This window comes from Paralichthys olivaceus, chromosome 10, assembly GCF_024713975.1.
Source record: "Paralichthys olivaceus isolate ysfri-2021 chromosome 10, ASM2471397v2, whole genome shotgun sequence".
Lineage (NCBI taxonomy): Eukaryota > Metazoa > Chordata > Actinopteri > Pleuronectiformes > Paralichthyidae > Paralichthys > Paralichthys olivaceus.
This window is the reverse complement of record NC_091102.1, coordinates 12,893,595-12,921,154: the sequence shown is the minus strand read 5'-3', so window position 1 is coordinate 12,921,154 and position 27,560 is coordinate 12,893,595. Positions and strand designations below refer to the sequence as shown.

At 39.7% G+C, this 27,560-nt stretch overlaps 3 protein-coding genes across 9 annotated transcripts; 2 read left to right on the top strand and 1 right to left on the bottom strand.

The window, feature by feature from the left end:
- Positions 1-655: 655 nt before the first annotated feature.
- On the top strand, positions 656-4,440 carry tmem169b (transmembrane protein 169b). 4 transcript variants are annotated; one of them, XM_020090058.2, is made up of 3 exons: positions 656-815; positions 1,430-1,774; positions 2,107-4,440. In XM_020090058.2, the coding sequence occupies exons 2-3, from the start codon at positions 1,501-1,503 to the stop codon at positions 2,739-2,741; spliced, it is 909 nt and encodes a 302-aa protein (XP_019945617.2). In that variant the 5' UTR covers positions 656-815; positions 1,430-1,500; the 3' UTR covers positions 2,742-4,440. The 4 variants fall into 4 exon arrangements, with proteins under 4 accessions (XP_019945617.2, XP_069388997.1, XP_019945618.2 ...); XM_069532896.1 differs by having other exon boundaries at positions 1,430-1,783; XM_020090059.2 differs by having other exon boundaries at positions 1,382-1,774.
- A 1,260-nt stretch (positions 4,441-5,700) lies between these two features.
- On the top strand, positions 5,701-14,667 carry xrcc5 (X-ray repair complementing defective repair in Chinese hamster cells 5). Its single transcript, XM_020090087.2, has 21 exons — positions 5,701-5,939; positions 6,778-6,891; positions 6,980-7,163; positions 8,100-8,148; positions 8,250-8,372; positions 8,742-8,930; positions 9,094-9,208; positions 9,959-10,097; positions 10,405-10,517; positions 10,648-10,710; positions 10,796-10,933; positions 11,028-11,118; positions 11,931-12,061; positions 12,225-12,421; positions 12,577-12,670; positions 12,806-12,875; positions 13,018-13,127; positions 13,390-13,486; positions 13,692-13,759; positions 13,885-13,959; positions 14,158-14,667. The coding sequence occupies exons 1-21, from the start codon at positions 5,757-5,759 to the stop codon at positions 14,170-14,172; spliced, it is 2,358 nt and encodes a 785-aa protein (XP_019945646.2). The 5' UTR covers positions 5,701-5,756; the 3' UTR covers positions 14,173-14,667.
- LOC109631372 (collagen alpha-2(VI) chain-like) lies at positions 14,523-26,095 on the bottom strand. 4 transcript variants are annotated; one of them, XM_069532816.1, is made up of 28 exons: positions 25,780-26,095; positions 23,884-24,048; positions 21,927-22,537; positions 21,802-21,822; positions 21,622-21,687; positions 21,477-21,530; positions 21,327-21,371; positions 21,202-21,228; positions 21,081-21,107; positions 20,945-20,989; positions 20,802-20,855; positions 20,507-20,569; positions 19,602-19,664; positions 19,450-19,503; positions 19,312-19,347; positions 19,154-19,216; positions 18,599-18,661; positions 18,268-18,330; positions 18,098-18,160; positions 17,967-18,017; positions 17,791-17,889; positions 17,384-17,446; positions 17,258-17,293; positions 17,125-17,170; positions 16,849-17,001; positions 15,658-16,113; positions 15,529-15,567; positions 14,523-15,451 (listed from the first exon to the last, which is right to left on the bottom strand). In XM_069532816.1, the coding sequence occupies exons 2-28, from the start codon at positions 24,032-24,034 to the stop codon at positions 14,850-14,852; spliced, it is 3,114 nt and encodes a 1,037-aa protein (XP_069388917.1). In that variant the 5' UTR covers positions 24,035-24,048; positions 25,780-26,095; the 3' UTR covers positions 14,523-14,849. The 4 variants fall into 4 exon arrangements, with proteins under 4 accessions (XP_069388917.1, XP_069388915.1, XP_069388916.1 ...); XM_069532814.1 differs by having other exon boundaries at positions 23,875-24,048; positions 25,780-25,918; XM_069532815.1 differs by having other exon boundaries at positions 21,927-22,534; positions 23,875-24,048; positions 25,780-25,918.
- Positions 26,096-27,560: the final 1,465 nt, after the last annotated feature.

Genomic DNA, 27,560 nt, shown 5'->3' with positions numbered 1-27,560 from the left:
TAAGATTTCTTCCCTTTAGGTGGCCCTAAAACTCCTTCATATGCTAATGCTGTTTGTACAATTTTAAAACATTGTACAATTTTATACGATTCTTATTTTTCAATATTGTATTTTAAATCATTGATTATTCTAATGAAAAATATTTTAAGTTTTGCGGTACGTCCATCCAGTAATTGTTTTTGCATTATATTGTTAACAAATAAACAAACCAACAAACAAATGGACAGGGGTTGGAGGTAACATTAGCATTTCAAGTCTATACAATTTCATATTGGCTATTCAACTGCACTGATGTTTTGCTTATAGTATTCTTTATTATTGTATTACTATATTTAATTTTTGTTTCCTATTTTTATATTTTCTATATATCTTGCAGCAAATTCCATGTATGTGTAAAACTGCTTGGCAATAAAATAGCTCATTCTCAAATGAGGCCATATAAGATACTGCTGTAACCTGTAAAATAATAAAGACATCTTTGTTCAAAAGATTTCATATGCTTTTTATTCAAAAAGGATTCCTGATTTTATTTATAAATCATTTTTATTTGAACAGGGGCTGCATGAATCATCATGTGGAGCAGACATGGCGGGTTCCTGTTCACATGACGGTGGGATGGGTCACACAGGATTGGTGTGACAGCGGTTAGAGGGGCGGGCTTAGTGCTATTCTTGAAATCCTTTTGCGTAGCGCAGCTGTATCGGCGAGAACTCGGCGTTGTGATGCATCTGCTCCGGCGATGTGTCACAGGAACTCGGTGATCTCTCCTCTCTGCTCTCACTCCATCTCTCCACTCCTCGTCCACTCTGCTTCGGGTAAGATCACATTTTAGCCGCAGCTCTGGTTCCAGTAGGTGTTGGTCGCCGGCTGCCGTCTGCAGACAAAGAGCGGACATGGGTGGGATTTAAATGGGAGGGGATCAGCTGTGTGAAGAATGGGTTGCATTGTCAGGGTCCGTCCCTCTTGTATCTTGTTATATAATGCATTGATTCAAGAAATAAAAAGGCTCAATCCGTCTGCGGAGTGGGCAGCTCTCATTTCATCATGTCTGCAGAGAGAAGGACGGGATGAGTCGATGCATTTCCACGAGAGAATCAGTGCGCTGTCATGCAAAAGAGGGACAACCCCCCAGTTTTAGGCATCACGCTTTGTTTGTCATCATCTGGTTCTATTTGATCTCTGTGATTAGGGATATCAATGCCACGAGGTCAATAATAATAATAATGATGAAAATAATAATCATAACGTGTCCTGTGGTGGATATTAGTTATCAGCAAAGACTGATCCGGATGTAGGCCATGCAGACTCAAAGTACATGCAGGATTGTTCTGACTGTAAACACCAAACCAGCTTTTAATGGCACTTTTAATGGTTTTCGTAGATTAAGAACTTTCAACACAATGGGTGGATGTTGTTTGTGCTTCTCCAGACTTCACTAGTCTCCACATACAACCCATCAGAGAGTATATCTTTTGACTCTTTACTGGATCAGAGGAGGGGATGGCACAGCTAGAGGAGTCTCAAACCGAAGGAGAGGGCAGCCCCCAGATGATCTCCTTGAGGTCAGACGCATCGGGGAACCATGTGGACGATGGAGAAGTGGGACCCTCTATAAGGAGGAAGAGGAGGAAGAAGAAAGACCAGCGTCCAGAGTCCATTATTGTGTACCGCTCTGACATGGAGAGGGGACCTGGAGAGGACGTGAGCGGAGAGGAGGGAGCAGAGAGGAGCGCTGAGGAGGGAGCGAAATTCCTCTGCACGCCCACAAGCGATGGTGAGACAGGTGCTGGTTGATAATTATGAAGCTAAATGTCTGCTATGTTCTATCACTGAAGTTACATTGTAAATTGTTTGCTCATGTAATTGTCATACACCAAGTATGTGAAGAAAACAAAGGAGGGGTAATCGTACAATGATGTACCTAAACGGAGACCATGCCAATAATTGGATGATATTGTGAATGAATGAATGAAATTATGAATATCTGTCTACTAAACTTTTTTGGCATTTTGGAGTGCTGCAGGTAAAATGTCCATGGTCCTACCCTGATTTGATAGGATACACATATGGAGGAACCTTTCTTTAATCTGTATTATATCTAAACAGGTGGAGGTTGGAGCCTTCCTCCAGACAGCCGTTACGTGACCCTGACAGGCACCATCACCCGGGGCAAGAAGAAGGGTCAGGTGGTGGACATACATGTCACTTTGACAGAGAAGGAACTCAGGGATCTGGCCAAGTCGAAGGAACGCCTCGATGCAGAGTGTGAGGCAGGGGAAGGTGCCAAACGCACCTGCAGCTTAAGTGTGTGTCAGGGACCCCACGTTGTGCTGTGGAGCATCTCCTGCGCCCCTGTGGTTTTCCTCCTCTCCTTCATCACCTCCTTCTACTACGGCACGCTCACATGGTACAACGTCTTCCTGGTGTACAACGAGGAGCGGACGTTCTGGCACAAGATTACAATATGCCCCTTTCTCATCATCTTCTACCCCATGCTCATCATGCCAGTGGCGTTGTCTCTGGCTCTCTACTCCGCTGTGGTACAGGTGTCCTGGGCCTTCGGTGAATGGTGGCAGGTGGTGCGAGATTTGGAGAAGGGCTTCTGCGGCTGGGCCTGCGGGAAGCTGGGACTGGAGGACTGTTCCCCCTACAGCATAGTGGAGCTGCTCGACTCTGACACAGTCTCTGGCACCCTGCAGAGCAAGGCCCCCAGTGAACTCGCCCAGACCTCATCAGTGTGAAACAGGGTGACGCAGAGGTCCAAGACACATAGAGGGGATGGCGTCAAAGTTGCAGGTGCTTTTAATTTGTCTGAAATTCAACACGTGAGATTGGTTCAGAAACAAAGGACAAACAAGTGAAAGGAATTTTAAGTTAAATTTTAAAGAATTTTGATTAGAAGCAGTTCGATGAAAACATCATCTCAAGGTCGACCTACTTGACTTATTGAGGTTTTGCTGAAACATCCAGATGAAAGAAATTCAATTTAACTTCTTGTCAAAAGAACAGGGAAGTATTTTAGCGACTCCACTGTTCTTTTCTGTAAATGATTATTTATTAAACACTGCCTGAACTGTCCGAAGTGACTGGACTATCGTTACACAACTGTTGTTAAAGCATTGAGCTCTGAGCCTGGGAGTGGTTTTCATTGTTCTTTTTTTTTTTACGTACATTTAATGGTCACAGCTCCCTCAGATCACTAACCTCAAATAATGACAGAAAAGCACTGCACCTCAGAAGAAGTTGGAACTGATACATGTGTTCCTGGAAACCTGTGTTAGATCATTTCACTTTATCTGTAAATATGTGTATTTAAATGCATGTGATCACTGTGCTGTGCTGTGCAGCGACATCAAAGGCCACATCTTATATGCTCAGTTCAATCCATGAAGTTATAGTTGGAAAAAGGCTGGAACACCAACTGGGAAAATTGGGCAGCTGCCTCAGGGTCACAGATCCAAGCTGAATGTGTGTCAGTTACAATTGAAATTTGCCTAATTACTATTTAGATTGGAAATATGCATGACTGATTTATGGTCAACACTGTAAATTACTACATTTACTAGACTAAAACAGTAAGTAACTGAAGACGGGCAAGGTTTTTTATGGGACTGTGTGTCACCATCTAGTTTTTAAAGTGCAACACTAGAATTACTCTACTTTTCTTGTTGTGAATAACATTCACAAAGACTGAAGATTTAACACTTTACATTATTCTTTATGATATTATACCTAAATGATGTCACCAAACAAACTGAAACACTTCAAACTTGATCTTCTAAAGTGTGAGTACTGGTTGGTTTCTCTAATTATAGGGTAATGAAGCTGCGATGTGCATCATGCTGTTTGCTCACTTTGAGTTGACAGAGCACACAAACAAGAAAGCAGAGATTGAGAGAAATGGAGGAAGCCATAGCCAGGACAAGCTGACAAAGCATTTCTTTGGTGTAATTTTGTTTCCATGTGTTTGAGGCACTATCAAAAAAAGATGTTTGTAATCGGCCTGGATTTGGGGCCTATTCTACTTTTGTTGTCTTCACAACTGTGGTCCACACCCACGAGTAAAATGAAGTTTTCTGTAATTTTCTACCTGTCAACTGTTCCATTTCATTACAGACACATTTTAAACGTTGCTTTAATTTATTTTAGATATTTAAGTCTAGTACATTTCTGGAATTCTTGTAGCAAGCTACTTTTGTATTTTTTCTCTTATGCACTTTGAAGTTCATGAATTACAAACAGCTATTACTAACTCAATGAAATACAAATGGATGAGATGGTTTTAATATTTGTTGATTCAAATGTTTATAATTTCACTGGTAGGGTTTAATTTTACTTTCTTACCGGTTAAAAACACGAGTCAGTGGTTGTGGATTGAATCTGTATTTCACCTTACATGTGAATCCTCATAATGCAAAATAAAAAATCACACAAATTCAATTAAGTGTTTTTATTTATCTTGTAGAGCAACAGACTGCAGCTCATTATTTCCCTCTGTTCCATAGATTCCCTCTTACAGAGACAAGTCCGCTCATGTGCCTGCATGATGCACACAGAGGCTTGGTTATGTGCACTTTGAGATCTGATTATCAGCATCCTGGGACACTTGAGAAAATCCATATGCCCTAATGCAAGCTCAGCAGTGTGCAAAATACAGTCAGTTAGAGAAAAGCACGACTAATAATGCTAAGAGCCTCACTTCCTGCTCAGTCCCAGGAAAGCAGGATTCTGCTTCTCAGCCTGTCAGTGGGCTGGATTGGGGGCCTTTTCTCATCCTCTTCTTTCATTGCTGCAGTAAGTGAAACCCCTTGTGATGATTATGCATTATTTGAGTAAGTATATGTTAAGTCGTTTCTTTTTTTAATTGTAAAAATGCTTTGATTAGATTATTTTGTTTTCACTGTTAATGATTATTGCTTTTATCTGTCTTGGAGGGACTGAAACTATTATAAACAGACAACTACTAGTGGAGAACCTTTGGAAAAGAAATAACAACATTCCCTGATGCTTTATTAACTGGTGTGCCAATGCAGAAGCTGTTTGAATAATCCAGCCACCAAAAAACTAATTTTCTATACTAACCTCACAACTTGCACAGTCCTGTTATCCTGTCAAACTAATGTCGAATCATTTTAGGTTTAAAGTGAGGTCAGGATGATATCCCCTGAGTTTTCTGATAATTAAAGGGTTTCATTAATTCCAGAGGGTAAATGTATTCCTAGCAGTTTATTAACCTATCGTGCCTTCTACCTTTATGAAGGAAAATAAAACTTACAGATAAAAGGACATTTTAATGGATAAAAACGAAAATCCAATAAATGAAACATTTTACATTTTGGGGGGTGAGTGTGTTTGAGTAATCAAAGCACATCTATCAATCAACATAATACATTTTGAATAAATCTGTATTTCTCTTATCAAATATATTTCATTATTATTTGATTATTTTCATTTTTTTTATTATCCACATTGACAATTGTTTTTTACTATGATTATTATTTAATTATATAAAAAATTAAATGACTTACGATCAATGATTATTATTTAGATCTGGCTTTTCGGGCATTTATGTGTTGAGCAGTATTTTAGTTTGACCTCAATATGTGTGTCTACAGACAGTCAGTCAGTCGATGACTCTGTGCATAGTGCCATGTGAAACGCTGGAGGGCGTTTGACCTACATCCACAGACTGTGCACATCTTATCATCACGGTATTCCTGCAGCTCGTCGCACCACATGTCCACAGTAACATCCACATGTTGTATGAGCAGGTATTTGCTGGTGTGCGTCGGGAAATCCACCGTATCGACGGCTTGAGAATAGTGCGGAACGATTCTCACCTGAACAAGAACCTCGATGGGGCGCGCGCAGTTTCTCCCCGGAGCCATAACACGGTGACACACCGTTCTCAGAAGAGGGAAGAGATGGCAGGAATGAAAGTAAGTTACCATTTCTAAGATTTCTTGAATTAATTCCCTTTAATTGTTATAATCCTTCAACACGTTTAACGTCCCTTCAAAGACACAGTGAGGTGACGGTCATGTGTGAAATAACAGGTTTGTATTTCCATTGAACGAGTGAGGGACATGTTGAGACGTGTTCAGACCATAGCAATATGTCCAACATCAAATACACACCCATATAATAATAATACGTTGTGCTATGTGTATACGTCTATTTCAATATCTCGTACATAATGCTCGGTTACAATGTACATCCTCTTGCTATCATCTCGTGCCACTGCACTTCACTACAGTATATATTCCTACAAACCATTTTCTGTCCGAGGTGAAAGTTGTTTACATATTGACTCTGTTTGTATAGAGGGTATTTTTATCTTTTAACTTTCTACTGCCTATTTTATTCTATTTTATACTTCACGTGTTCTCTTGTCTACCTCATTCTAACTATCTGTTGCTTTAACTGAATATCCCTGGTGTGTGATCATTAGTTGATCTCATCTCATCTTACCTCAAGCACAGTGAGGAAGTATAACACTTTATTGATCTGCCTCAGATTTGCAAAATGTTCTTCAAATGTTTGTTTATTCATTGTACATAAAGAAGAGTGTAAAACCACAACCTTCACTCAGGAGCAAAATTAATCTTTTATCGTTTATTACATTTTTGGACACGCCTGCTGTCAGTCTGTTCTAGAATTAATGACTGTGAACATAAACATTCAAATGTTTCCTTGTCTGTGTCACCTCTGAGGTGCTGAGGCAAAGTTACCTTGAGTTAAAACCTGTATTAACAAAGTGTTATTGTTGTTCTGCAGTCGGCTCTGGTGCTGTGCATGGACGTGGGCTTCTCCATGTCCAACTCTGCCCCGGGTGAAGAGCCTCCCTTTGAACTGGCAAAAAAAGTTGTCCAGAAGTTTGTCCAGCGTCAGGTACATATCTATGAAACATTTATGAAACCAAAAGTACCCCATCACTTTTCATACAAGTTAAGTTGACACATCTTTTTTCTTCTGACAGGTTTTTGCTGAGACTAAGGATGAAGTAGCTTTAGTCCTGTTTGGCACAGATTCCACAGAAAACCCTCTGCACCGGGACGGCCAGTACCAGCACATCACCGTCCACCGCCACCTCAGGGTTGCCGATTTTGAACTACTGGAGGAAATTGAGAATCAGGTCCATCCAGAGAGTCAGCAGGCAGATTGTATCCTTTTCAAGATAAGATCAAAATAACTCTTTATTAATCCCACTTTGGAAAAATGTGTTGTGTCACAGCAGCAAATTGGATTGTAAAAACAGACACCCAGTAACTAGTAACAGATAAATAAGTAAACAATACAAGGAAATATTAAAAAAATAATATAACATAGAAATAGATTATATACAGTGTAACATGATAGCACATATATGAAATTGCACCAATAGAAAATGATTATTGCACAGTTAAATTTGTTTAAAACTGGAGTAAGTTATATTAGGTGCATTTAATCATCAGTTTGTTAGTTAATATCACCATCTAATGGTTATTTTCATGTTGCATTTAAAATGCAGATTTATAGCTATTAGGGTACAAATGACAACTTTGAGATTACTTTATAGGAGTCACTTCAACGTGCTTTTTGTTTAATTGATTTTGTGACACCGATGTTAATATTTCTCTCATTTTCAGGCACTTTACTTTGCTTATTTTGTCCAACCGTAATTCATCAGTCCTTAGTTAGCCATAAAATGTGTTCGAACAAGATATTTTGATTTTAATGACAAGTCCTATGATGGAGGCTCTTAAAGAAATTGTTGTCGTCTTGCTGTGCTACAGGACTTTCAGGGCTTGCATACCTTTCCACTGCAGATATTAGTACTTGTTATAGCAGTAAAAACATGATTAACAGCAATACTCATTACTCTGGTCCATGTAAGGGGCCCAAATTCTTACATTAATGATTATTTCTGAGTAGATTACTTAATAGGTAAAAACACTTGATTGGACAGAGCCCCCCACAATATTGTTGTGATTACATTTGCGACACCCTGTTTTATCCGAAACACATTGATCTAATTCCTCTGTTTTTGCCAATGAACCATAAAAAGGTTTGCATCAGAGTTGCTACAGTAAAATTAATCCTTAACTACTGTTCACCAGGGCTTGATGCTCTTGTTGTCTGCATGGATCTCCTCCAGACAGAAACTGCGTAAGAAGCCGCCTGTGTCTCATAACTTACTTCTCTGTGCTTAATGAACTACTGGTTGTTCATCAGTGTGACTGAGGTTGTGTTTTGGATTTTCTTTTCAGTAAGAAGAAGTGTGATCGTCTCAACATCGTCTTCCTGACTGACCTCAGCTCCCCAGCCAGTGCAGACCACCTGGATGTCATTATAGAAAATCTGAAAAAAGCTGGCGTCACTTTACAGTTCTTGTAAGGTTCAAACTTACTGTCTTAACAAGGTGTTATTATTATTAATATGAATTAATAATAATTACTGTGTGTGATACAATCAGGCTATTTGAGGTAAATCTGCTAATACATTTTTTTTCTGTTGTAAAATGACTAACAGCAGAGATTTAATTTGATTTGATATTTTATTTTATATCTTCAAACATTTGTACGTTTATCTTGATTGGCCTAAAACTCCCTGTACACCTATCAGAAGTCACTCTGAATAAAATGTGTTTTCTTATCAAAGCTTTCGATGTTAAACAGATATCTGACATTTTGTCACTTTTATGAAACTGTATGCCATTTATTTTATTTTCTGACTTTGACTGTGATCATTTGCTTTTGCAGTCTGCCTTTCCCTGCGAAGGAAAACGACGAGGAGGAGGGTGGACGAGGGGATGGGGACAGAACAGGCCCTGGTCACGCAGGTAGTGGCAAAGGTCTGTCCGGGGAACAGAAGAATAGCCTTGACATAATGAAACACATCATGCTGAGTCTGGATGAAGACGAGGGCATGGATGAAATTTATACATTCAGGTCAGAAGACTCTTATTGAACACTGCATGATAATTTCTGTCTCTGAATCACCCATCTACTGCACACACACACAGACACACACACAGACACACATATATATTTATATGAAGTCTTGTTGTAAGTCTTGTGAGTCTGGTTTCTGTCGGGTTTTCCATTGTTGTAGGAATGCAATCGAGCAGCTGTCTATGTTCAAGCGAATCGAGAGGAGACCGATGGCCTGGCCCTGTCAGCTGACAATCGGCAGCTCCCTGTCGATCCGTATAGTCGGATACAAAGCAGTAAGTTTAAGTGAAGTGTACTGGATTAATACAGTATATACCAGAGCTTTATTACATAGCTGGACTGAAAGATCAGTTCTCATTGGCTACTGAGGAAGTGCTGAATAATAAACTGCATATACACAGGAAATTGGATTATGCTTTCTTACCTCCGTCAAGGAGGTTATGTTTTCGCCCCTGTCCGTTTGTATGTCAGCAGGATTAAACACTACTGAACTTATTTTCACGAAACTTGGTGGAAGGATGAGACATGAGCCAAGAAAGAACTTGAGATCCTGGGATCTGCCTATCTTTATTGACTTCTTAACATTTGACACAGATTTCCCAGAGAATATTTTAATGGATCTTGATGGAAAAAAGGACATCTGGGGACTGGCATCAAATGGGCAATTTGGTGTGGATCCAAATAACATTAAAGATCTATTGGATTTAAATGTGGTTTCATAAAGAGTGAAGGCTTTTTCAGCCTCTGAGAAATGTATTGTGACCTTGGTTATAAGGTTTAATTGAATTTAAGGGGACTGTTCGGCTTTGGTATAGATATGTGCTCTACTCAGTGCAATTCTAGCCGTTTTGTTTAAAAAGAAAATCAGTTTGTGACACCCTCACAACAAAATACAGTGCTGGACAAATTCACCTTACAGTTCATCATAAAAACACAGACAATAGCTCATCAATATTAGTTACATAACCTTGTCAGTGAAGCCAAGGTTTTCCTCATCCTCTAATACCTCTTATCATGCCCATCAGGTGACAGACGAGAAGCTGAAGAAGATATGGTTTACAGTTGATGCTCAGACCAACCAGACAGAGGACGTGAAGCGAGAGACGGTCTACTGTCTGGATGATGACAACGAGACTGAGGTGCCAAAGGATGACACCATTCAAGGTGAGAAAGTTGTTTGACATCCGTGTGCTCTGTGGAGGTCACTCAGCAGACACCTCTGCCACAGAGAGACAAACATAGAGACAGAGAGCTGCCACCGGCAATCGTCAATGTGCATGACAGAAGCGTTGCAGATTTAGTTTTGATTTATGGAATTTATTTTTGATGTATTGTTTTCTGTTAATAAGAGGTCAGTGTCTGGCAGTTGCAGGGGGCTTTACAGCATGCTCATGTTGTTGCTTCACCACAGTGACATCACACAATGAGTGAATGAATTCATTATTTTAATTCACTTATTTTCTGTTCACAGGTTTTTGTTATGGAAGTGACATTGTTCCCTTCTCCAAAGTGGATCAAGACCAGATGAAGTACAAGCATGATGGGAAATGCTTTGCTGTTCTAGGCTTCACCAAACAGAACATGGTATTGTACTTTTTACATCAGCGTGATTGAAAGTGACATCTTAAAAAGTATTCAAGTAACAAATGTGGTCTAAACTTGAGCAGATTATGTTTATTGACATTGGGTTGTTTTTACCATCTGCATACCGCAGATACATCATCATCAGTTCATGGGAAGTCAGGTCATCAAGATTTTTGCTGGCAGAGATGATGAGGTGAGAACACAGAACTGGATGTACTGCTTGTGAGTATAATGTTGATGATGTCGTGATTGTGTCTATTTCTACACTTTCTGAACAGCACGCAGGAGTGGCGCTGTCGGCCGTCATCCAGGCGCTGGATGAGCTTAAAATGGTGGCCATTGTGCGTTACGCCTATGATAGACGCTGCAACCCTCAAATAGGGGCAGCATTCCCTTGTATTAAGCAAGACCATCAGGTGAGATACCAGACTCCTAAACCCCTTTCAAGTTAATTCAATGAGTCTGTGTTAAATAGCACAGAGCTAACATTCCATCTCTCGCCCCCCGTAGTGTCTGCTGTACTTCCAGATGCCCTTCGCAGAAGACCTCAGACATTTTACATTCCCCTCTCTTGAAAACAACAAAAAGTTCACACCGTCAGGTACCGTTTGTTCACGTCATGTTTATTCAAAGTTGTACCTCTTGCTTCAAGTTCACGGTCAGTGCTACATATGATGGAGGAGTTCGAGGTTTCCAATGGTTCATCCTCACAGCCGATGTAAATTCTTTTCTCACACAACAGCTGTTCAGACCAACTTGTGTAAGCACATTCATGTTTCCTCCCACAGGCAGAGGACGTGAAAGCTGCTGCAGTATCATAACACTACTTTGGTTGCCTGTAGATGGCACACATCATCATGTTGACACGCAGCTGCTGTTACTTTGCTCGGCTTCATCTGACACAGATTCAGAACTGCAAACCCAAATTTTTCTAAGTACCAGTACAGCAACACAGTAAAAAAAAAAGGCCATTGTTAGGAAACATCCTGTATTTAAAGTTGGACTTATGTAAAAGTACACAAGTCTTGACAGGAAAACGTTAACTTTTAGGTATTAAAAGTAAAATAACTAGATATGCCAAAACATTTATTTAAAAGTCAGAGGCCTCTTTCCTATTCACTACACATTATATTTACTGATGATATACATGTTGTATACTGTATATAAAATCTAGAACTGAAAAATTACTTGGAGTCAGCTGTCATATAAACGTTGTGGAGTGAAAAGAACATTTCCATTTCAAATGTCCTATTTTTATAATATATCAACATAACATTAACATATTTTGATGGTATGCATTACTCACACTGTGTATCTGTGTTAAGAGGTACATACATCTGAAGACTGCAGTGAGAGTTGTAGTGATAGGACCAGACTGGACTGGACTGTTGACTGACATGTGATTTACTACAGACACTCAGCTGTCGGCTATGGACTCTCTCATTGACTCCATGATGTTGGTAGAGGAGGATGAGAATGGAGAGAAAAAGGACATGTTCAAGGTCCACCACATTCCCAACCCTGCGTTCCAGAGGCACTTTCAGGTACAGCAACACAGTTTGTTTTTCACACAGACAACACTGCTGTTAAAAGTCTCAGGGATGAAAAATGGCCTATAACCGCCTGACTAAAGCTTCACCAGCTAGCAGCTGTTTATATGCAACCAGTTATCTCCTGTCTCACTTCCTTGATTAAATCTTCTTTCAGTGCCTGCATCACAGAGGAGTAAGCCCTGGCACCCCCCTTCCTCCTATGGAGCCGTGGTTGAAGGCTGTTCTCGAACGCCCTGAGGTCATCAGCAAACGCTGCCAAGCTCCACTGGAAGAGATGAAGAAGAAGTTTCCCCTCACAGAAGTGGAGAAGAAAAAGAAGCTAAAGACGAGTGCTCAGATTTTTGGCAAAGAGTAAGTTTTTTCAGTGTGGTCTCAAAATGGAAAAGGCTGTTTGTCACTCTGATTTTAACACTGATTGCATGTGGGGTTGAGGTTTTTATCATTATAAAAATATTAGTTTCTGAAAATAGGTCCTGTGTTCTAACTGACCTCCATGTGATTTACAGCACAGACAAGCTGGATGCCAAGAAAGCGAAAGGAGAAGAAGAAGAGGAGGAGGAGTATAATCTGGTGGACATTGCTGAAGGCTCTGTTACTTCAGTAAGATTTAGGGAAAGATAACCCTTCCCTTAAAAATCCGCTTTTTCAAATTAAGTGTTTCACCACTTGTTTCAACAGGCACACTTGAAGGTTCTATTTCAACTCGACCTTGAATTATATTAAATATTTCACCAGGTGGGAAGTGTCGATCCAGCTCGAGACTTCTGCACACTGATCAAGAAGAAGAGTCTTCCATTCGGAGAGGGTGAGCTCCATCACTTTTATTTTCTCATGAACTGGGCTGTTTTTTTTCCCTACTTGTGTTATAAACCATCATGACTCACATTCATCCCTAGTTGTGGGTGTTTCTCTTTGTTTGCTTGTGCTGACCCCTGTTTCCTTTCCAGTCTGTCAGCAACTCAAACACAGGATAGACCAGTTGCTTGGCAACAAGAACACACAATACTACATGAAAAGCATCACCTGTATCCAGGCTTTTCGAGAGCAGTCTGTTAAGGTAAATAAACATTCACTATCTTCCATTTGGGAAATTCATGGTGATGTGGGGGTTTCTGTTTTACTGTCTGTTTGAAATAACTTTAGATAGAAGACAGCAAAGAGAGTCAACATGAGAAGATTACGACATGTCTGTTTTATTTCTCACAGTTTGAACTGAAGCCGGTTCTTATACGAGTGTTGTTATCTGCCTGCATGTAGATGTGAGCTTTTTAGGAGAATCATAAATGGATTTTGAGTGTTTCATCTATTTCGTAATTCAGCTGGGAAATGCTGATCTCTACAACAGTTACCTCCAGTCCTTGAAAGGGAGCATCCCAAACAGAGGGCTTGAGGTCTTCTGGGACCTGCTTGCTCAAGGTATGATAAGCCTCTTTACACGCGACTGCAGGATTCCTCTCATTCTCTCACAAATCATTCCTTCCTTGAGGTGCGATGGAATGTTTGTGAAGTTTCTTGACACTCTTGCAAAATAAGTGAATAACGCGAAAACGGTTGCTGACTGTTCCTTAAAATGCCTTGAAACACAAGTGTCCCAAAGCAGTTAATTATTCCTGTTTAACAGATTCCTTAACTCTAATCAGCAAGGACGAGGTTGAGGGAAGCACTGTGTCCAAAAGCGAGGCGAATCAGGTGACTCAAGATAAAACTCCCATTTTAACCTCTGTGAGCTGTTGATGAGCGAGCGATTGAACCATTTTCAAGTAAGATGATCTTGAGACATTATTCTTGCTGACTGATTCGTACTTTGTTCTTAGTTTCTGGTTGCAGAGGAAAAGAAAGGGGAGACGGCTGCACCACCAGTTGAAGATACAGGAGATGTTGATGACTTGGTGAGTATCAGTGTGGCTATTTTCTGTGAGAACCCTTTTCAGGTTTTAAATATTTAACTGATGTGCCCCAAACTCATGTTAAAGCTATTTGGGGACAGGAGTATATTTGCAGGATCTGCCGCAGTGTGTATCTCATGTTTCCTGTCCTATTGAGACCTCTGAACTAAACTCTCTGGTCTCTCCCCTCTTCCTGTGCAGCTGGACATGATGTAAGACGTGAGACTGCAGCCTCTCCCATTGCGGACATGTAGGGAGAAATGAGAAGAATGCAATCTTTTATCGTGACCAAATCAAACCAGTGAAGCCATCCATTGTTCTGCCTCCCACTTGGTGATACTTTCCAACTGGTGATTTTGAGTATCTGCATGCAATGCTGCAAAGAACAGGATTGGACAGAGGTAAAGTTTACACTAGTACTGTAATAAAAGGCTTATCTTGTCTTTACAATTTACAAAAACTATGTTGAGGGTTTAGATATGTTTAGTCTGAGATGTCAGTCTCTGTCAAGTTAATGAATGTCTTGTAATTCCTTTGTAATACGCAATAATAATGAACACAGTGAGTGGTTTAAATGTCAAGATTTATGTGCATTAGGAAAACTGATGACGTTACAGAAGAAATCACTTCTTGAATGACCCTGTACTCAGCCTCCCTAATTTTTTACTTAGTTTAATATCTTTGATCAGTAAAGTTAACCTTTGAAAAATGCTCAACTCGTACTGTGTATTTGTATAACAAAATACCGAGGATAAATACAGTTGCAGTGATATCATTTGGAAATTGTACAGTGCATAGTAGAATCATAGTAAACGTATCTCCTCTTGAAAAATGCTAGATTAACAGCCGTAGCACCAGCATGATATTCATGTCCACATGAGCATGGTCGTTCTTTAACATACCCACTGCATAAAACGGTCAAATAACCCAGATTGGGATACGTCAGAGAAGTCCTTTCCTTCAAAGATGGCATCCCGGTCACCCATAGCCAGCTTCATTAGGACTTCTTGGTCAACGTCACTTCCAGAAGCTATCACTGTGGAGACGACTTGTGCCCCACGCATCGCACTAACCGCCTCCTCCAGGTTGGTGGTTTCAGTGACGCCGTCCGTAATGAAAACAAATGAAACCTCTGCATTTCGCCGTGTGTGGCGAGCATTTCCTTTACCCAAGACCTTGTCGATGGCGTGGATGATGGCAGGCCCCACGGATGAGGAAGAATCCAGATAAGGCAAACGTGCGATGCCGTCAGCGATGACGGCTGGGTTGTGCGTGAGACGGAAGGCCAAATGGTTCTCATTCTCCCTGCCAAACTCCATTAGTGCCAAGCGGGCTCGCCTACGATCAGTCTTGCTCTCAGCGAGTCCTAGTCTTTCGGACACTTTCTGCACAAATTCACGGACATGCCTGAAGTTCTCCACCCCAAGTCGCTCTGAGCCATCGAGTAGAAACACCAAATCTACTGGTCGTCCGACACACTTCGCTACTTCAGGTTCTATAAAGAAAAGAAGAAGAAAAAGCTACACTCCATGAAGACACTGAACATAGAATTAAACTATGACCAACACTTACTACTTTTGCAGGGGAGATCAGGGCACACAATGACTGGCTCTGGAATGGAAATCACATGGACATGGGTTAGCCAAATGAATCAGAAGGACCAGTTTCATCATCCTGCTGAGTTTAGTGGATCAGGCTTACCTGGACAGAGTACATTTTCCATTGTTTCTAGAAAATCTTCAGCCACCAAGTCAACGTACTGATTCATCTCCATTACCCGTTCCTTCTTTCCGCATGCAATCGACCCAAGGATCTCATCATCCTGCTCCTTTTTAAACATGTCACCAACTCCAATGGCATTTACCACCACACTGGCGTCATCACAAAGGTACGGCAGCAGATCCTCATCGTCCTGCGGGTCAAAGCGACCATCTGTGATCACCACCACGGATACTTTGGCTCGGGCCCTCTTGCTGTCCTTGATGAGGGTATCATAGGCAAACTTGAGAGCCGACGGTGTGAAGGTTCCCCCAGCAATCCACTTTAGATTCTTCACCGCAGTTTTGAAGGCAGACATAGAGTTTATGTTTGGGTCATTGAGATGAATGGCCTCAAAGGTCCCTTTGTGACTGAACTGTACAACTCCCACTCTTGTACCTGGAGGAGGCAGACAAGTTAATGATTTTGGATTTAAAAGAAAAAGGCTAGCTATCCTTACATTTTTACAATTGTTAACAAATTAAATGAAAATACTTTAACCTATGCAACTTCTGTTGTGAGTCGTTATGTTTACCATGCAGGTTTTGGATGAGAGGTTTTTCCAGAGAACATTTCTGTTGTCTTGGCTTTGTGTTCCAGTCAGTCTGAATGTGAGTTTACAGTGTAGTTATTACCTCCACCAAGGAGATCATGTGTTTGCCCCTGTTTGTGGTTAGTGGTTGTTTGGTTCATTGGTTTGTCAGCAGGATTATGCAAAAACAACTGATCCAATCTCCACAAAACTTGATCGAAAGATGGGACTTTGGTGTGGCTTGATTGAATTTAAGGAAGTTGTTAGGCCTTGGCGGAGGTGTGCCCTGTACTATTTTACATTGTAAATTCACATTATAAGATTTTCCAGTAAACTTAAAGAATTTTTAACATGATGGCTGAAAATAACTGTTACATTCTGTACTTTGTCGTTACTGTAGAGTCTGTGTCAATGAAGAGTACTGGGCCAACAGAGGCACCTTTCCTAATATTGTTGGATTTAACTGTTAATTCAGTGGTGGATTAAGTGATTCGATCTTTGGAAATCGTTCATCTTTTATGGCAGACTCTACTTTGTGTCATTTGAAACTCTGTCTGCGGATTCACAGGTGACATCATTGCTTTGCATTTGCTCAGCCGTACCGGTCGGTGACACAGGGTCGCTGGCCATGGAGCCCAGTCTGTTGATGGTGCTGATAACAAAGTTCTTTTCCATGGTGAAGTTTGTCAGCCCGACACTCTCTGAGCTATCGATAACAAATACAATGTCCAGAGCTCCACAGTGCTTCTCACAGTCTGAGACAAAACACAACAGAAAGGATTTACAACATTGAAAGATACCGACAATAAAGCTGCATTTGATTCATTAACTTAGCACTCACAATGCATGTGTGCAAAGTGGTGGTGGTGTTTGCTTACCACAACAACCGCACGTCTCTCTGATGTAAGTCATGACATCACAGTCCTGCAGTGACAAGTATGCAAGTTAGGCGCCATACAACTAGGAAAGTTTAGATAATGTAGCATTAACAAAGCCATAATGTTTACTCACAGTAAGTCCAGGGTCACCCAGTGGTCCTGGGTCCCCCTGCACACACACAAAGAGAGCAATGCAATTGAATCCCAAAATATGCATGCATGGTGAAGTAATTAGTTGAGCAAATCTACTGTTGCTTACATCAGTTCCATTATCTCCTCGGGGTCCTCGTTCTCCTGGCTCACCAGTCTGACCGGGTTCTCCCTGGAGAAGAAACATTTTTCACTAGAACTAACTGTTTTTTTCAGCATACAACTACATATTAGATTGAAGTTGTTTTTTTAAATGGATACTGGCCTCTGTTTAACTCAATGCTACATTAATGTTGCTTATGAGTTACACAATGACATCAAGATGCATCACACTCCACCAGAACTGCTGATGTCACATGATCTCTTCTCTTGGGACTGTCTTTTGTGTTCAAATCAGAAACTGCAGCTGGTAATGTCCGGTAACTTCACAATTTAATTCTGCATACAAGAATTCTTTTTTCTCACTACATAAGTTTGTTAATTTACTTGTACATAAGTATGTTTTTTCAGTCTTACAGGCTCTCCGTGTAGTCCTTTGTCTCCAGGATCTCCTTTGGCACCACATTCTCCTCTTCCTCCCCTGGGTCCTATGTTGCCTGGATCACCTCTGTCTCCCTGGAGAAGAGTTTAGACTCAAATAAAGACTTAAAAGCCACATGAAGGAATATCAAGAGGTAAACAGAAAACCATACAGTGGTTCCTCTAGGTCCAGGATAGCTGAATCCTTGTCTTCCCATGTCTCCCTTCAGAGAAAAAAAAGTATTTATTGACCAAATTTCTTATGGAGAATTTGACGATGACGGATGTTGAACTCTTTACCCACCTTTGGTCCAGAGGGTCCTGAGTCCCCACTTGGTCCAGGATCTCCTGGATTTCCCCTGGTGCCCTGCACATAGGATGATCTGTATTGTCTGTTTGTTTCTCACGCAGATTTGGTTAAGAATACACTCAGAACAAGAGCAACAATTAGAAGTAGATGATTAAACAACACACATTTGTTCCAGGGGGCCCTGAATCTCCGGAATGACCCCTCGGCCCTGGTAGTCCTTGGTCTCCCTGGAAGAGAGACAGTAACAGAAAAAACATTATTACTGGACATCACCATTCCCCAGCCCACACAGAATTACTGTGAATTTGGCACAATAATTATTTCCCTGGAACATGTGTTTTAATGATAACAGACTGAGCTCAGGCTATATTGGCTGGATACCCAGTACAAGAAGACATAACTTTGGTACTGGAGGCGTAAGAAGTCTTGCTGCGTTTTTAGGAAGCTGCTGAGTCATCCGTCCACCAAAATCCACCCACAGCATGATTCCCTCACCTTTGCGCCCTTCAGTCCGTCTTCCCCCGGCCGACCTCTGCCTCCCTGCGGACCTCGTTCTCCCTCGAAAATAAATGAGCGTGTCAGGATTTGCACCACAACATTAATCATCAGCTAATGTATACAAAACACAAACAGGAACTGAGAGGCATATCGGACAATCCTCAGAATGTGGTTAGTAAATATCCTATAGCAGCACAGAAGCAAATTTTTCTGAGCCTGCGAGTGTTACTGATATTCCTCTGGAAGGCTTGCAGTCTGTCGAGATATTTGAAACTTGTGGGACTTGTCTCATTCTGTTGAAACCTCTGGTTAAATCAACAGAATCCACTGTGATTTGTCAGAGTTTATTTCATGTTCTCTACACGCTTGTTTAAAAAAAAAAAAAACAGTGAGTGAAGTCATAGTTGAGATGAAATTCTTCTGCGTTATATTTCTTGCTAATTCCCCTCTGGGTTTTAAAATTCCTCACAATACAACAAATGTAATCCAAAATGTAACAATTATGCACCGATGACATATAGTAAAATACGTATACAAGAGCTCTAAACTTACCTTCTCTCCTTTAAGCCCATCAGTTCCTGATACTCCCTTTGCTCCAGAGTTTCCTCTTCTTCCCTGTTAACATTTATTTTAAAGTAATTTATAACAAACTATGACAAATGCTCAATTTACTATTATTTTCTTCATAAAATAAGAAGTGCTTCAGATACCTCTTCGCCTTTAGGGCCAGGTAAGCCCTCACGCCCCTGTGGGAGATGAGTTTTTATTTCAGAGCTTTGTAGCAACAACTTGTAGCAACAACAGTATGATTATATTATTCTAACGAAGAAAAAAACCCTCTTCTGTACCGGAGTTCCTTTTTCTCCTGGTGGTCCTGGTTGTCCAGGATTTCCTCCTTCACCCTGCAGAGCAAAGACTCAGACCAGTGATTCCGTTTTTAAATTAACTACAACCTTTATTTTTGGAAAATGTCTTCTGCAAGTTATAATTTGAAAGTTACCTTTGGTCCTTGTTCACCATCAGCACCAGGAGGGCCCGACTTCCCAGGCAGGCCCAGGTCTCCCTGTGGACAACAAATTAAAATGACATGACAAAGACTTTAAACCATTAACATTTAACATGTCTGAAAGTCTATGTCTCTAAAAGCCTTGATGAAAAAATGTATATAAAAATATAAAGGATCTATTGAATGTGATGACTCAAGAATCTCTTTATAAACTGAATATAAAAAGCCAGCAGGTTAAGGGTTATATCAAAAACACTGTTGTGTGGGCAGTCAGCCACTTATCAGTGAACGTGGTTGTAGGCCAAGAATTGTTTGAAAGCCTGAAAAACCCTGAATTACAAACTTGACCTTACATGAATATGGTTCCATTGTGGAACAGTGTCTATATAATATATGTATTTACAAGATATTCAAAATAGAGAGAGAATAAACAATATACAATAACAATATAGGCTTTAACCCCCTTTTTTGACTGTTATTATATTTGTATCATATCATTTATTGTTATTTTGGTTTTAAAAATCTTATCTTATATTTTATTTTCTGAATTTTTTATTTGTTTTGTCTAGTTTTAACTTCATCAGAATTTTCTTAAGCACTATGAGTGGCAATAACCTGTATGAAAGGTGCTATACAAATAAAGTTTGAATGACTTAAGCTACATTACATTATAAAGTTAAAACTGACAGATTTAAATTTTCCCTTTCGTTTTTTTAACCTATTGAGTTACTGTTAATATTTCACTCTGAACCAAAGCATTGGACTGACAAACCCACAAAAACACCATCTGCTGTGTGCCACCTCCAGAGCCCTAACGTGGCCGATCGAAGCTTTGCTGAATGTTTTATTTTCGATTGCTTCCAGGGAAAGAAAAGATTCTATCTTTAATTAATACAGACCCTTTCTCCATTGTCACCAGAAGTCCCCGTGTCACCAACTTCTCCAGCGTAGCCATCTGGTCCCTGTAAGAGACAAGAAAACACTTATTTATAACAACACTAAGCATTGAAGCTCTGTGGCTGATGATGGGTTGTAAAATCATCCAGCAACTTCATTTATTTTAATTTTAAAAAACACGATTAAATAAGAGGCTTAGAGCAGGATTAGACCTATTAATGATTTTGGGTCTTCATCATGATGGTGAATATTAGCACTTTGAGAGAATTGAAATGTGAAATATTGTAGGAGACTCACCTTTTCGCCTGGATCCCCTTTGCAACCAGGAGCTCCAATTCGACCGATCTTACCCTGAAGATTTTCCAGAGACGATCACATCAGTAACAATAAACTACGTCATGGTTGTTCTAGACATCTCACATTGTCGTTTGAAAACTCACCTTTTGGCCGTCGGTTCCATTCCTGCCAGGTACTCCAGCCACGCCCTGAGTGTTTGGACATCAGTGAGGACACAAAATTACCTCAGTGTAGTAGAGAGAAAATGTATATGGAAGCATAACATCTTAAATCATTTACCTTTGCTCCACCTGCTCCGATTTCACCCTGACGAGGTAAAACAGATCAATTAATCCAAATAAAATGTCTTTCGGTTTGAAAGATGAGCAGAACAACAGGAATGTATAGATTGACCTCTCACCTTATCACCTTTCAACCCAATCTCTCCCTGAACAGAAGCACAGATGCATATGTCACTATTACAAAAACAAAATCAACACTATAGAAAACTACGTAGTGCAAAAAAAATCATCAGCCTGAGAAAACCTTTGGACCAGGTTGTCCGATTGGACCCTCGATGCCAGGATCACCCTGAAATATGGAAAATATATATTCAGCATTAAAATCCTGAGTTTTTAAATTTTAAATGTTTTAAAGATTCATTGTTTATGAACTTGAACAAAATGTCTTCCCTACTTGTCGACCTTTTCTCCCTTTTGGCCCAACATAACCTCTGTCTCCTTTTAGACCCTTTAAATTAGAAGAAATATTATCATTTAGACAAAGCAATATTTATTATCAATACATATACCATTTAATTTATTTTTATTGAATCACTCACTTTTGGACCTGGAGGCCCTCCTCGTCCAGGGATCCCAGGAGTCTCCATGCATTTATGTTCATAACACTACAAGATCAACGAGGAAAATAATAATATAAAATGTGGTAATGCATGAAAACATGGGAGGCGTGAAAGAATTGTTGCATCCAAAACCAATTTTGAAATGCTCGTCTTTCTTACCTGTAAATACGCTTGATGTTTCTACAAAGAAGAAAGAGCAGTAAGTGAAAAGTACCTGAAAGTGATACTGTCGTGAAATCTGAATCAAACTAAAAGCATTCAGGACACGAAATGAAAATCATCACCATGACTTTTATGATACGATCGATGGATTCAGTCTTTATCTTCGGTCGCCCGTCAACAGTGTCCACAGCGATGTAGTCATCACGGTAAAGTTCAGAGGGAGAGCTGGAGATCTCTCTCATCCCCGCATCGTCAAAGGTCCTGGATGCTGCCACCGAGAAAATCTCGATCCCTCTCTCTCGGGCCTTCTCGGCCATCGCCTTGATCCCCCCGCATGGATTCCCTGTCACGTCGCCATCGGTGATGACCACGGAGAAGAGCACGGCCCTCGTCCCTGCGTAGTGGTGCGTCAGCTGGTGGGTCATGTTTTTCAGGGCGCAGTCGATGAAGGTGCCCTTCCCCAGGTACGTGATGCTGCCGAGGTTCCTGATGAAGTTCTCCCTGGTGGTGAACTGGCTGAAGACGACCTGTGTCTGGGAGAAATGCAGGCCTCCGATGGACCAGCTGATCTGGATCTGGCCCTTGTACTCCTCATCGGCGAGCCTCTGGGCAAACATCTTGGTGAACTCTTTAATGTTTTCCACCAGGATCCCAGGCGGCGCCTCCTGCAGGGCGATGGTCTCTGAGGTGTCGATGGTGAAGAACAGCTTGATGGGACAGTCGATCAGTCCTGCTGCAGGAGAGAAGAGCCACTTGACGGTAAGTACCTCAACTCCATGTTCTGATGCCTTTGACACAAATTGTAAATTTACTGAGAAACGAGTACACATTTGAAATACTTCAGTATACTCTTTTCATGCCACTTTATACTTTCACTCCATTATGCTGCAGGTGAATGTTATAATATTTGTTTTTGATACAATAATAAAAGTAAGATTCTTTCCAAACCAAACATATGAAGGACTTTTAAGATAAATATATAAAATAAATAGAATAAGGCTGAATTTTTTAACTAGCAACTATGCATCTCCATCTCAACATTACATTTATTATAATGATGATAATCTAAAATTCTCAGGGGATGTTGTAATTCATTCAGTTTCCTGATTATACTTGTATACGTTTTGCATTTCAATCCAAGACATACTTGTAACATATATGTTCGAGCTAGAAACCTTTTTCACCACTGATTCAAATGTGACTTTGAGGTACTTTTACTTTAAGTGAGTCAGTTAAATTAAACTCCACAAAGTCACATAGGGAGATGTTTTACTTTTTACTTTGCAGATTAATATTCTTCATATAAAAACTATGCATAAAGAAAAAATTTACTTCACCTCGATCAGCTGTTAAAGTACTGCTCAAGTTAATACAATAGTAAAAATATAACCCAGTAATATGACAATGTAGCTCGTCCAGGGACCATTCTGCATAATGACTTCTTTTAACTGTTGCTAACACTTTGTACTTACGTAATCTTTTGAATACTGTACTTTTACTTTCAATGGGGTATTTTTTTTTTCAGTGTGTTGATTTTACTTTTAATTTAGTAAATGATCAGAAAACGTCTATCACCATCTAGTGCTACACGATCATCAGTCTGGCATAAAGACTTGTTTTATCTGGAAGAAGTGAATGTTCCAGAGAGTAAAAGTAATTACCAATCAGTCTGACCATGTTCTTTGAAGGAATCCGCTGAAATACCCTCATGGTGGCGCTATTCAGTACACTTACGGAAAAGAAATTGAATCTCCAGTCACTGAAATACAAGCATTTCTATATTATGTTGTTTTTCATGCCTTTTGTTATCACCTGGCTCCTGAGAGAGCACAGGTATTTTCCCCCTCAGTTCTTGTAACCTGCTGATCTGTTGCACTTGTCAATGGCTGACATTGATGTCTGAAATCTGCATCTAGTTTGTGTTCTGTATTCACAAGTTGCATTCATACAGTTTCAACCAGGCTGTGGAAACGGATTGTCCTCCTAACATTAACAAAGTTGTCTGAATCTGAAAAATCACACCATCATTTCACTTGATTCCAGTTGAAAAAAACAATTGAGGGAACTCACTCTCACAACCTTTAGGTCTTGGGTTGGGTGGGAAAGGAGGTGGAGTAGGCCCTGGACTGTCACTTCTCCCAGGAATTGGCCTGGGCCCACGAGGGTTCAGAACTTGAGGGACCGCAGCTTGGAGCATGCATAGAAAGATTAACCCTGAAATCATCCCCATTTTTGCTGCAACCCCTAAAAAACATAAGGCAGAGAGAAGTGGACAGTTGTTGAAGGCTTCACTTTTAACTCTGAGGCTCGCTTTAAATGCAGGAAATAGCTGTCAAACAATTGAGCGTTCACAGAAGGCGTCTCCACAGTGTTGAGGAATGTTTATCGCTGTTTTAAACAATGTCAGTGAACAACAAAGCTGTGGAAAAAGAGCACGATCTGAAAATCAAGGGCAGGGGGTTCCCCAAGCTATTTTATGTCAAGAGCCCTAAAGCACAAAGGAGACAACAGACGGTCTAGGTGATATGGATATGAAATGATAAGTCACAAATGAGGAGTACCCAAAATATAGAACATTCCCTTCACCCAACTTTAACAAAGAACAAATTAAAAACTCCGCTTAAATTGACAGGTTAGTGAAAACTCAGTCCACAACAGAGGGTTCCCAAATGATCTCATGTCAAGAACATCAGAACATAATGAAGACAGGCAATGATCAGGAAAGCAAATCCAAGATGAGCTAAGCTGTTGGACAATGAGAACACATTTACTGAAGTTCTGTTTTTTTAATAAGATAAGGTTAATTCAAGTCAAGTTAGGTGAGGTTCAGTATCATGTATAATAAGTTAGGATAAGATAATAATGATACGATACGTTAAGATATGATATGTAAGGATTTGTTAAGATACGATACATTTAAGATACGATATGTGACATTAATCCGATAGTGAAGATATGATACGATACCTTAACATATGTTAAAATACAATATTTTACATTAAGATACAATATGTATTTATATAATATATATTTTAGGAAACGATACCACAAGATACTTTGTTAAGTCCCACAATATATAGTATTAAATAAGTAAACCATACAATATAGACACAAGGAAATGTAAAAATCTAAAAAATTTTTACTTTTCCTCTCCTGCACTTCAGGGACTTATTTTTTACTCGACTGCATTTATTTATTCAGAAAGTTACTAGTTTCTTTACAGTTTACGTCCAAAATATAATATCTACAATATATACAATATCTCATCAATCATGGAGTCCTGGGCAGCATTCAAATAAAACGATTCAAATGTAAACATAAATAGACCGATAACATACACACAAAAACACACAAATAACTGAACTATATATATATATATATATACTATACTAATCAGTCTAAAGCCCAGAATAGGCACAGGAATCAATGGCAAAAATTAATTATGGAAAATAAGAAGCAAATGTTAAAAACAATTACATTGTTTAATGAAAACTGATTAAAAACGATTTTTAAACATGCCAAGAGAAGGTAATGATTCCAAGTTTAGGGTCCCGCAGCTGCAATTCCAATTATGTAGTGCATTAAAGCAAAAGACAGATTAACCAGCTCTTTTTGGCTTGTTGGGACCTTAAGGAGAATTGTCTCTGATAATTTGGTAAGTTGCCAAATAACAGTTATAATAAGTTATTATAAATATATAATAAAAATGAACTCATTGTTTGATGTCGACTGAACCATTTCATATATGTGACAGTAATGTTAAGACCATGTTAAGACTGGTCTGTTCTATCCTTCACAGAACGCTATATATTTTTACTCTTCGTACAATAATGTTTTTTTTCCTCAACATCACACTAATCAGCTTTGATGTAAGGAGGAGACAAACAGACGATAAAATGTGTCTTTAGCAGTTTTTGTCTCTCACATTATCCTCTGCACTAAAGCCTTGTAACAGTTAGAACAAAGCGCACTTACCCTGGAAACACTGATTAGAAAGTAAAATCCAAGTTGCGACTGGAGACTCTCAGGAATTTCAAGCAGTTTTCAGAAACTTTTAACTCCAGATAATCATCTCATTTTCAAAGTTTCAGTATCAGAGATCTGGGAGTGAGGGTCAGCTCCTGGGCGAGGGGGCCGTCCGTTTTATTCCCAAATGACGCACCAGCGCGTATGTGAGTCTGCACACTGTAGAGAAACAGCTGAAGCTTGGATGATTGTCTGCTGGACTGAGGGAAGACAGCGCAGTCTCTAGGAAAGAGGACGGAACTGGTGGAAGATGAGGTGGAGCTTGTGTAAATACCAAAGTCTATCTATTTGTCTGAAGTGACAGAATAACTGTGAGTGCCACACACTGACTGTGTGTGCAGATCCACATCCTTACATGGAGAGAGCTGCACACACCCGCTCTGTGTTTATGTCTGCTCACCATACAGCATCAGAGATGACAGGGTGGAATTTCACTGCTGAAACAAGCCAGAACATTTTTTATTCGGAAGAGATTATTCAATAATCTGAGCAGAAAACTATTATTAATACATTTTAATTGTAATAACTGTATTAATTTATAGCAAAAAAGACATGAATAGACAAACAAATTAACATTAATTAACTTTGACTTGATCTTAAATCAAAGATCATATTCATTTTTTGTATTATAAATTAAAATGATGAAACACATGTGGGGCCATTAACTTGCATTGTGATCTGTTCACTTTCAGTTTTGATACTTCAAGTAGAATATTATAATGTGAATCATTAATGTGAAGATGTTCAGTTGTAAGATTTAGGTGAAAGGGATCTATTGGCAGAAAGTGAATATAAAATAGTCCTAGTGATGTTTTCACTCACGTGTTTCATCTAAATTGTACAAATTGTTTTTTTCTTCACCCTATAATGGACCCTTTATATTTAAATACTTTATATTTACATCTGAAGTGGGTCTTCTTTATGGAGGCTGCCATATTTTTTACAGCCAAACTGGACAAACTAAACACCTTCTGAGTTTTTATGAACTGAAATCTACCACAGGTTCTCTCATGTTTGAAAGGGCTGGGTGAGTAGAGGGGTATTCAGCTGCAACAAGCAACTTGACCACTAGATGTCACTAAATCCTACACACCGAACCTTTAAGATTAGGTTTTGGTTTAGGATTAAGTTAGGTTAGGGTGAGGGAAGAAAATCATTCAACACCAGATTTATATCAATTAATTAATAACCCAAATTCAATATAATTCCTTTTCTTTCTTTCTAACAGACTGAATATAACAAAGATTTTATATAGTATGTGTATTTATATTGGCCCCCTTAGTTCTCGCAGGCAATCAATTTTTCATTGTCTCCTGAAGGACGTCCGTCCTTTCAGACACTGTAGATTATTACAGATGACCTGTCTGTCTTTTCATGCCTCTGGGATTTTATTCATATTTTAATGAATCAAGGGCAGAGACGTCTGCAGCGGCTTTGGCAAGGGCGTTTTGATGACTAGAACTTTATGCTTCATTTCACTTTAGTATTTATAAAGCAAGTATATACAGACATGATTTGATGAAAACATTGTGAGAGGCACTAACACACTGTGAAGTGTGTTTAACTGCGCTGTTAGCTTTTCCTTACAGCCGATCAAGGACTCTCACCATTATAATAAATCAATTATGTTTTCACACTGGGATGCAATTAGTGTTGTAGTGCAGCTTTTTTAAAACTTCAATCATCCATTCCGTTTTGTGTAACCACCACCTACTGGTGTATGTTCATGT

Excerpts from the sequence above, each read along its gene's own strand:
- tmem169b (XM_069532896.1), top strand. The coding sequence starts at position 1,501 with ATGGCACAGCTAGAGGAGTCTCAAACCGAAGGAGAGGGCAGCCCCCAG. Across the intron at positions 1,784-2,106 it reads CACAAGCGATGGTGAGACAG|GTGGAGGTTGGAGCCTTCCT; the intron begins GTGCTGGTTGAT and ends ATATCTAAACAG.
- xrcc5 (XM_020090087.2), top strand. The coding sequence starts at position 5,757 with ATGTTGTATGAGCAGGTATTTGCTGGTGTGCGTCGGGAAATCCACCGT. Across the intron at positions 9,209-9,958 it reads GTATAGTCGGATACAAAGCA|GTGACAGACGAGAAGCTGAA; the intron begins GTAAGTTTAAGT and ends CATGCCCATCAG. Across the intron at positions 10,518-10,647 it reads GCTTCACCAAACAGAACATG|ATACATCATCATCAGTTCAT; the intron begins GTATTGTACTTT and ends TGCATACCGCAG.
- LOC109631372 (XM_069532814.1), bottom strand. The coding sequence starts at position 24,034 with ATGGGGATGATTTCAGGGTTAATCTTTCTATGCATGCTCCAAGCTGCG. Across the intron at positions 21,688-21,801 it reads AACATCAAGCGTATTTACAG|TGTTATGAACATAAATGCAT; the intron begins GTAAGAAAGACG and ends TTGATCTTGTAG. Across the intron at positions 18,018-18,097 it reads CAGGACCCTCTGGACCAAAG|GGAGACATGGGAAGACAAGG; the intron begins GTGGGTAAAGAG and ends TTTTCTCTGAAG.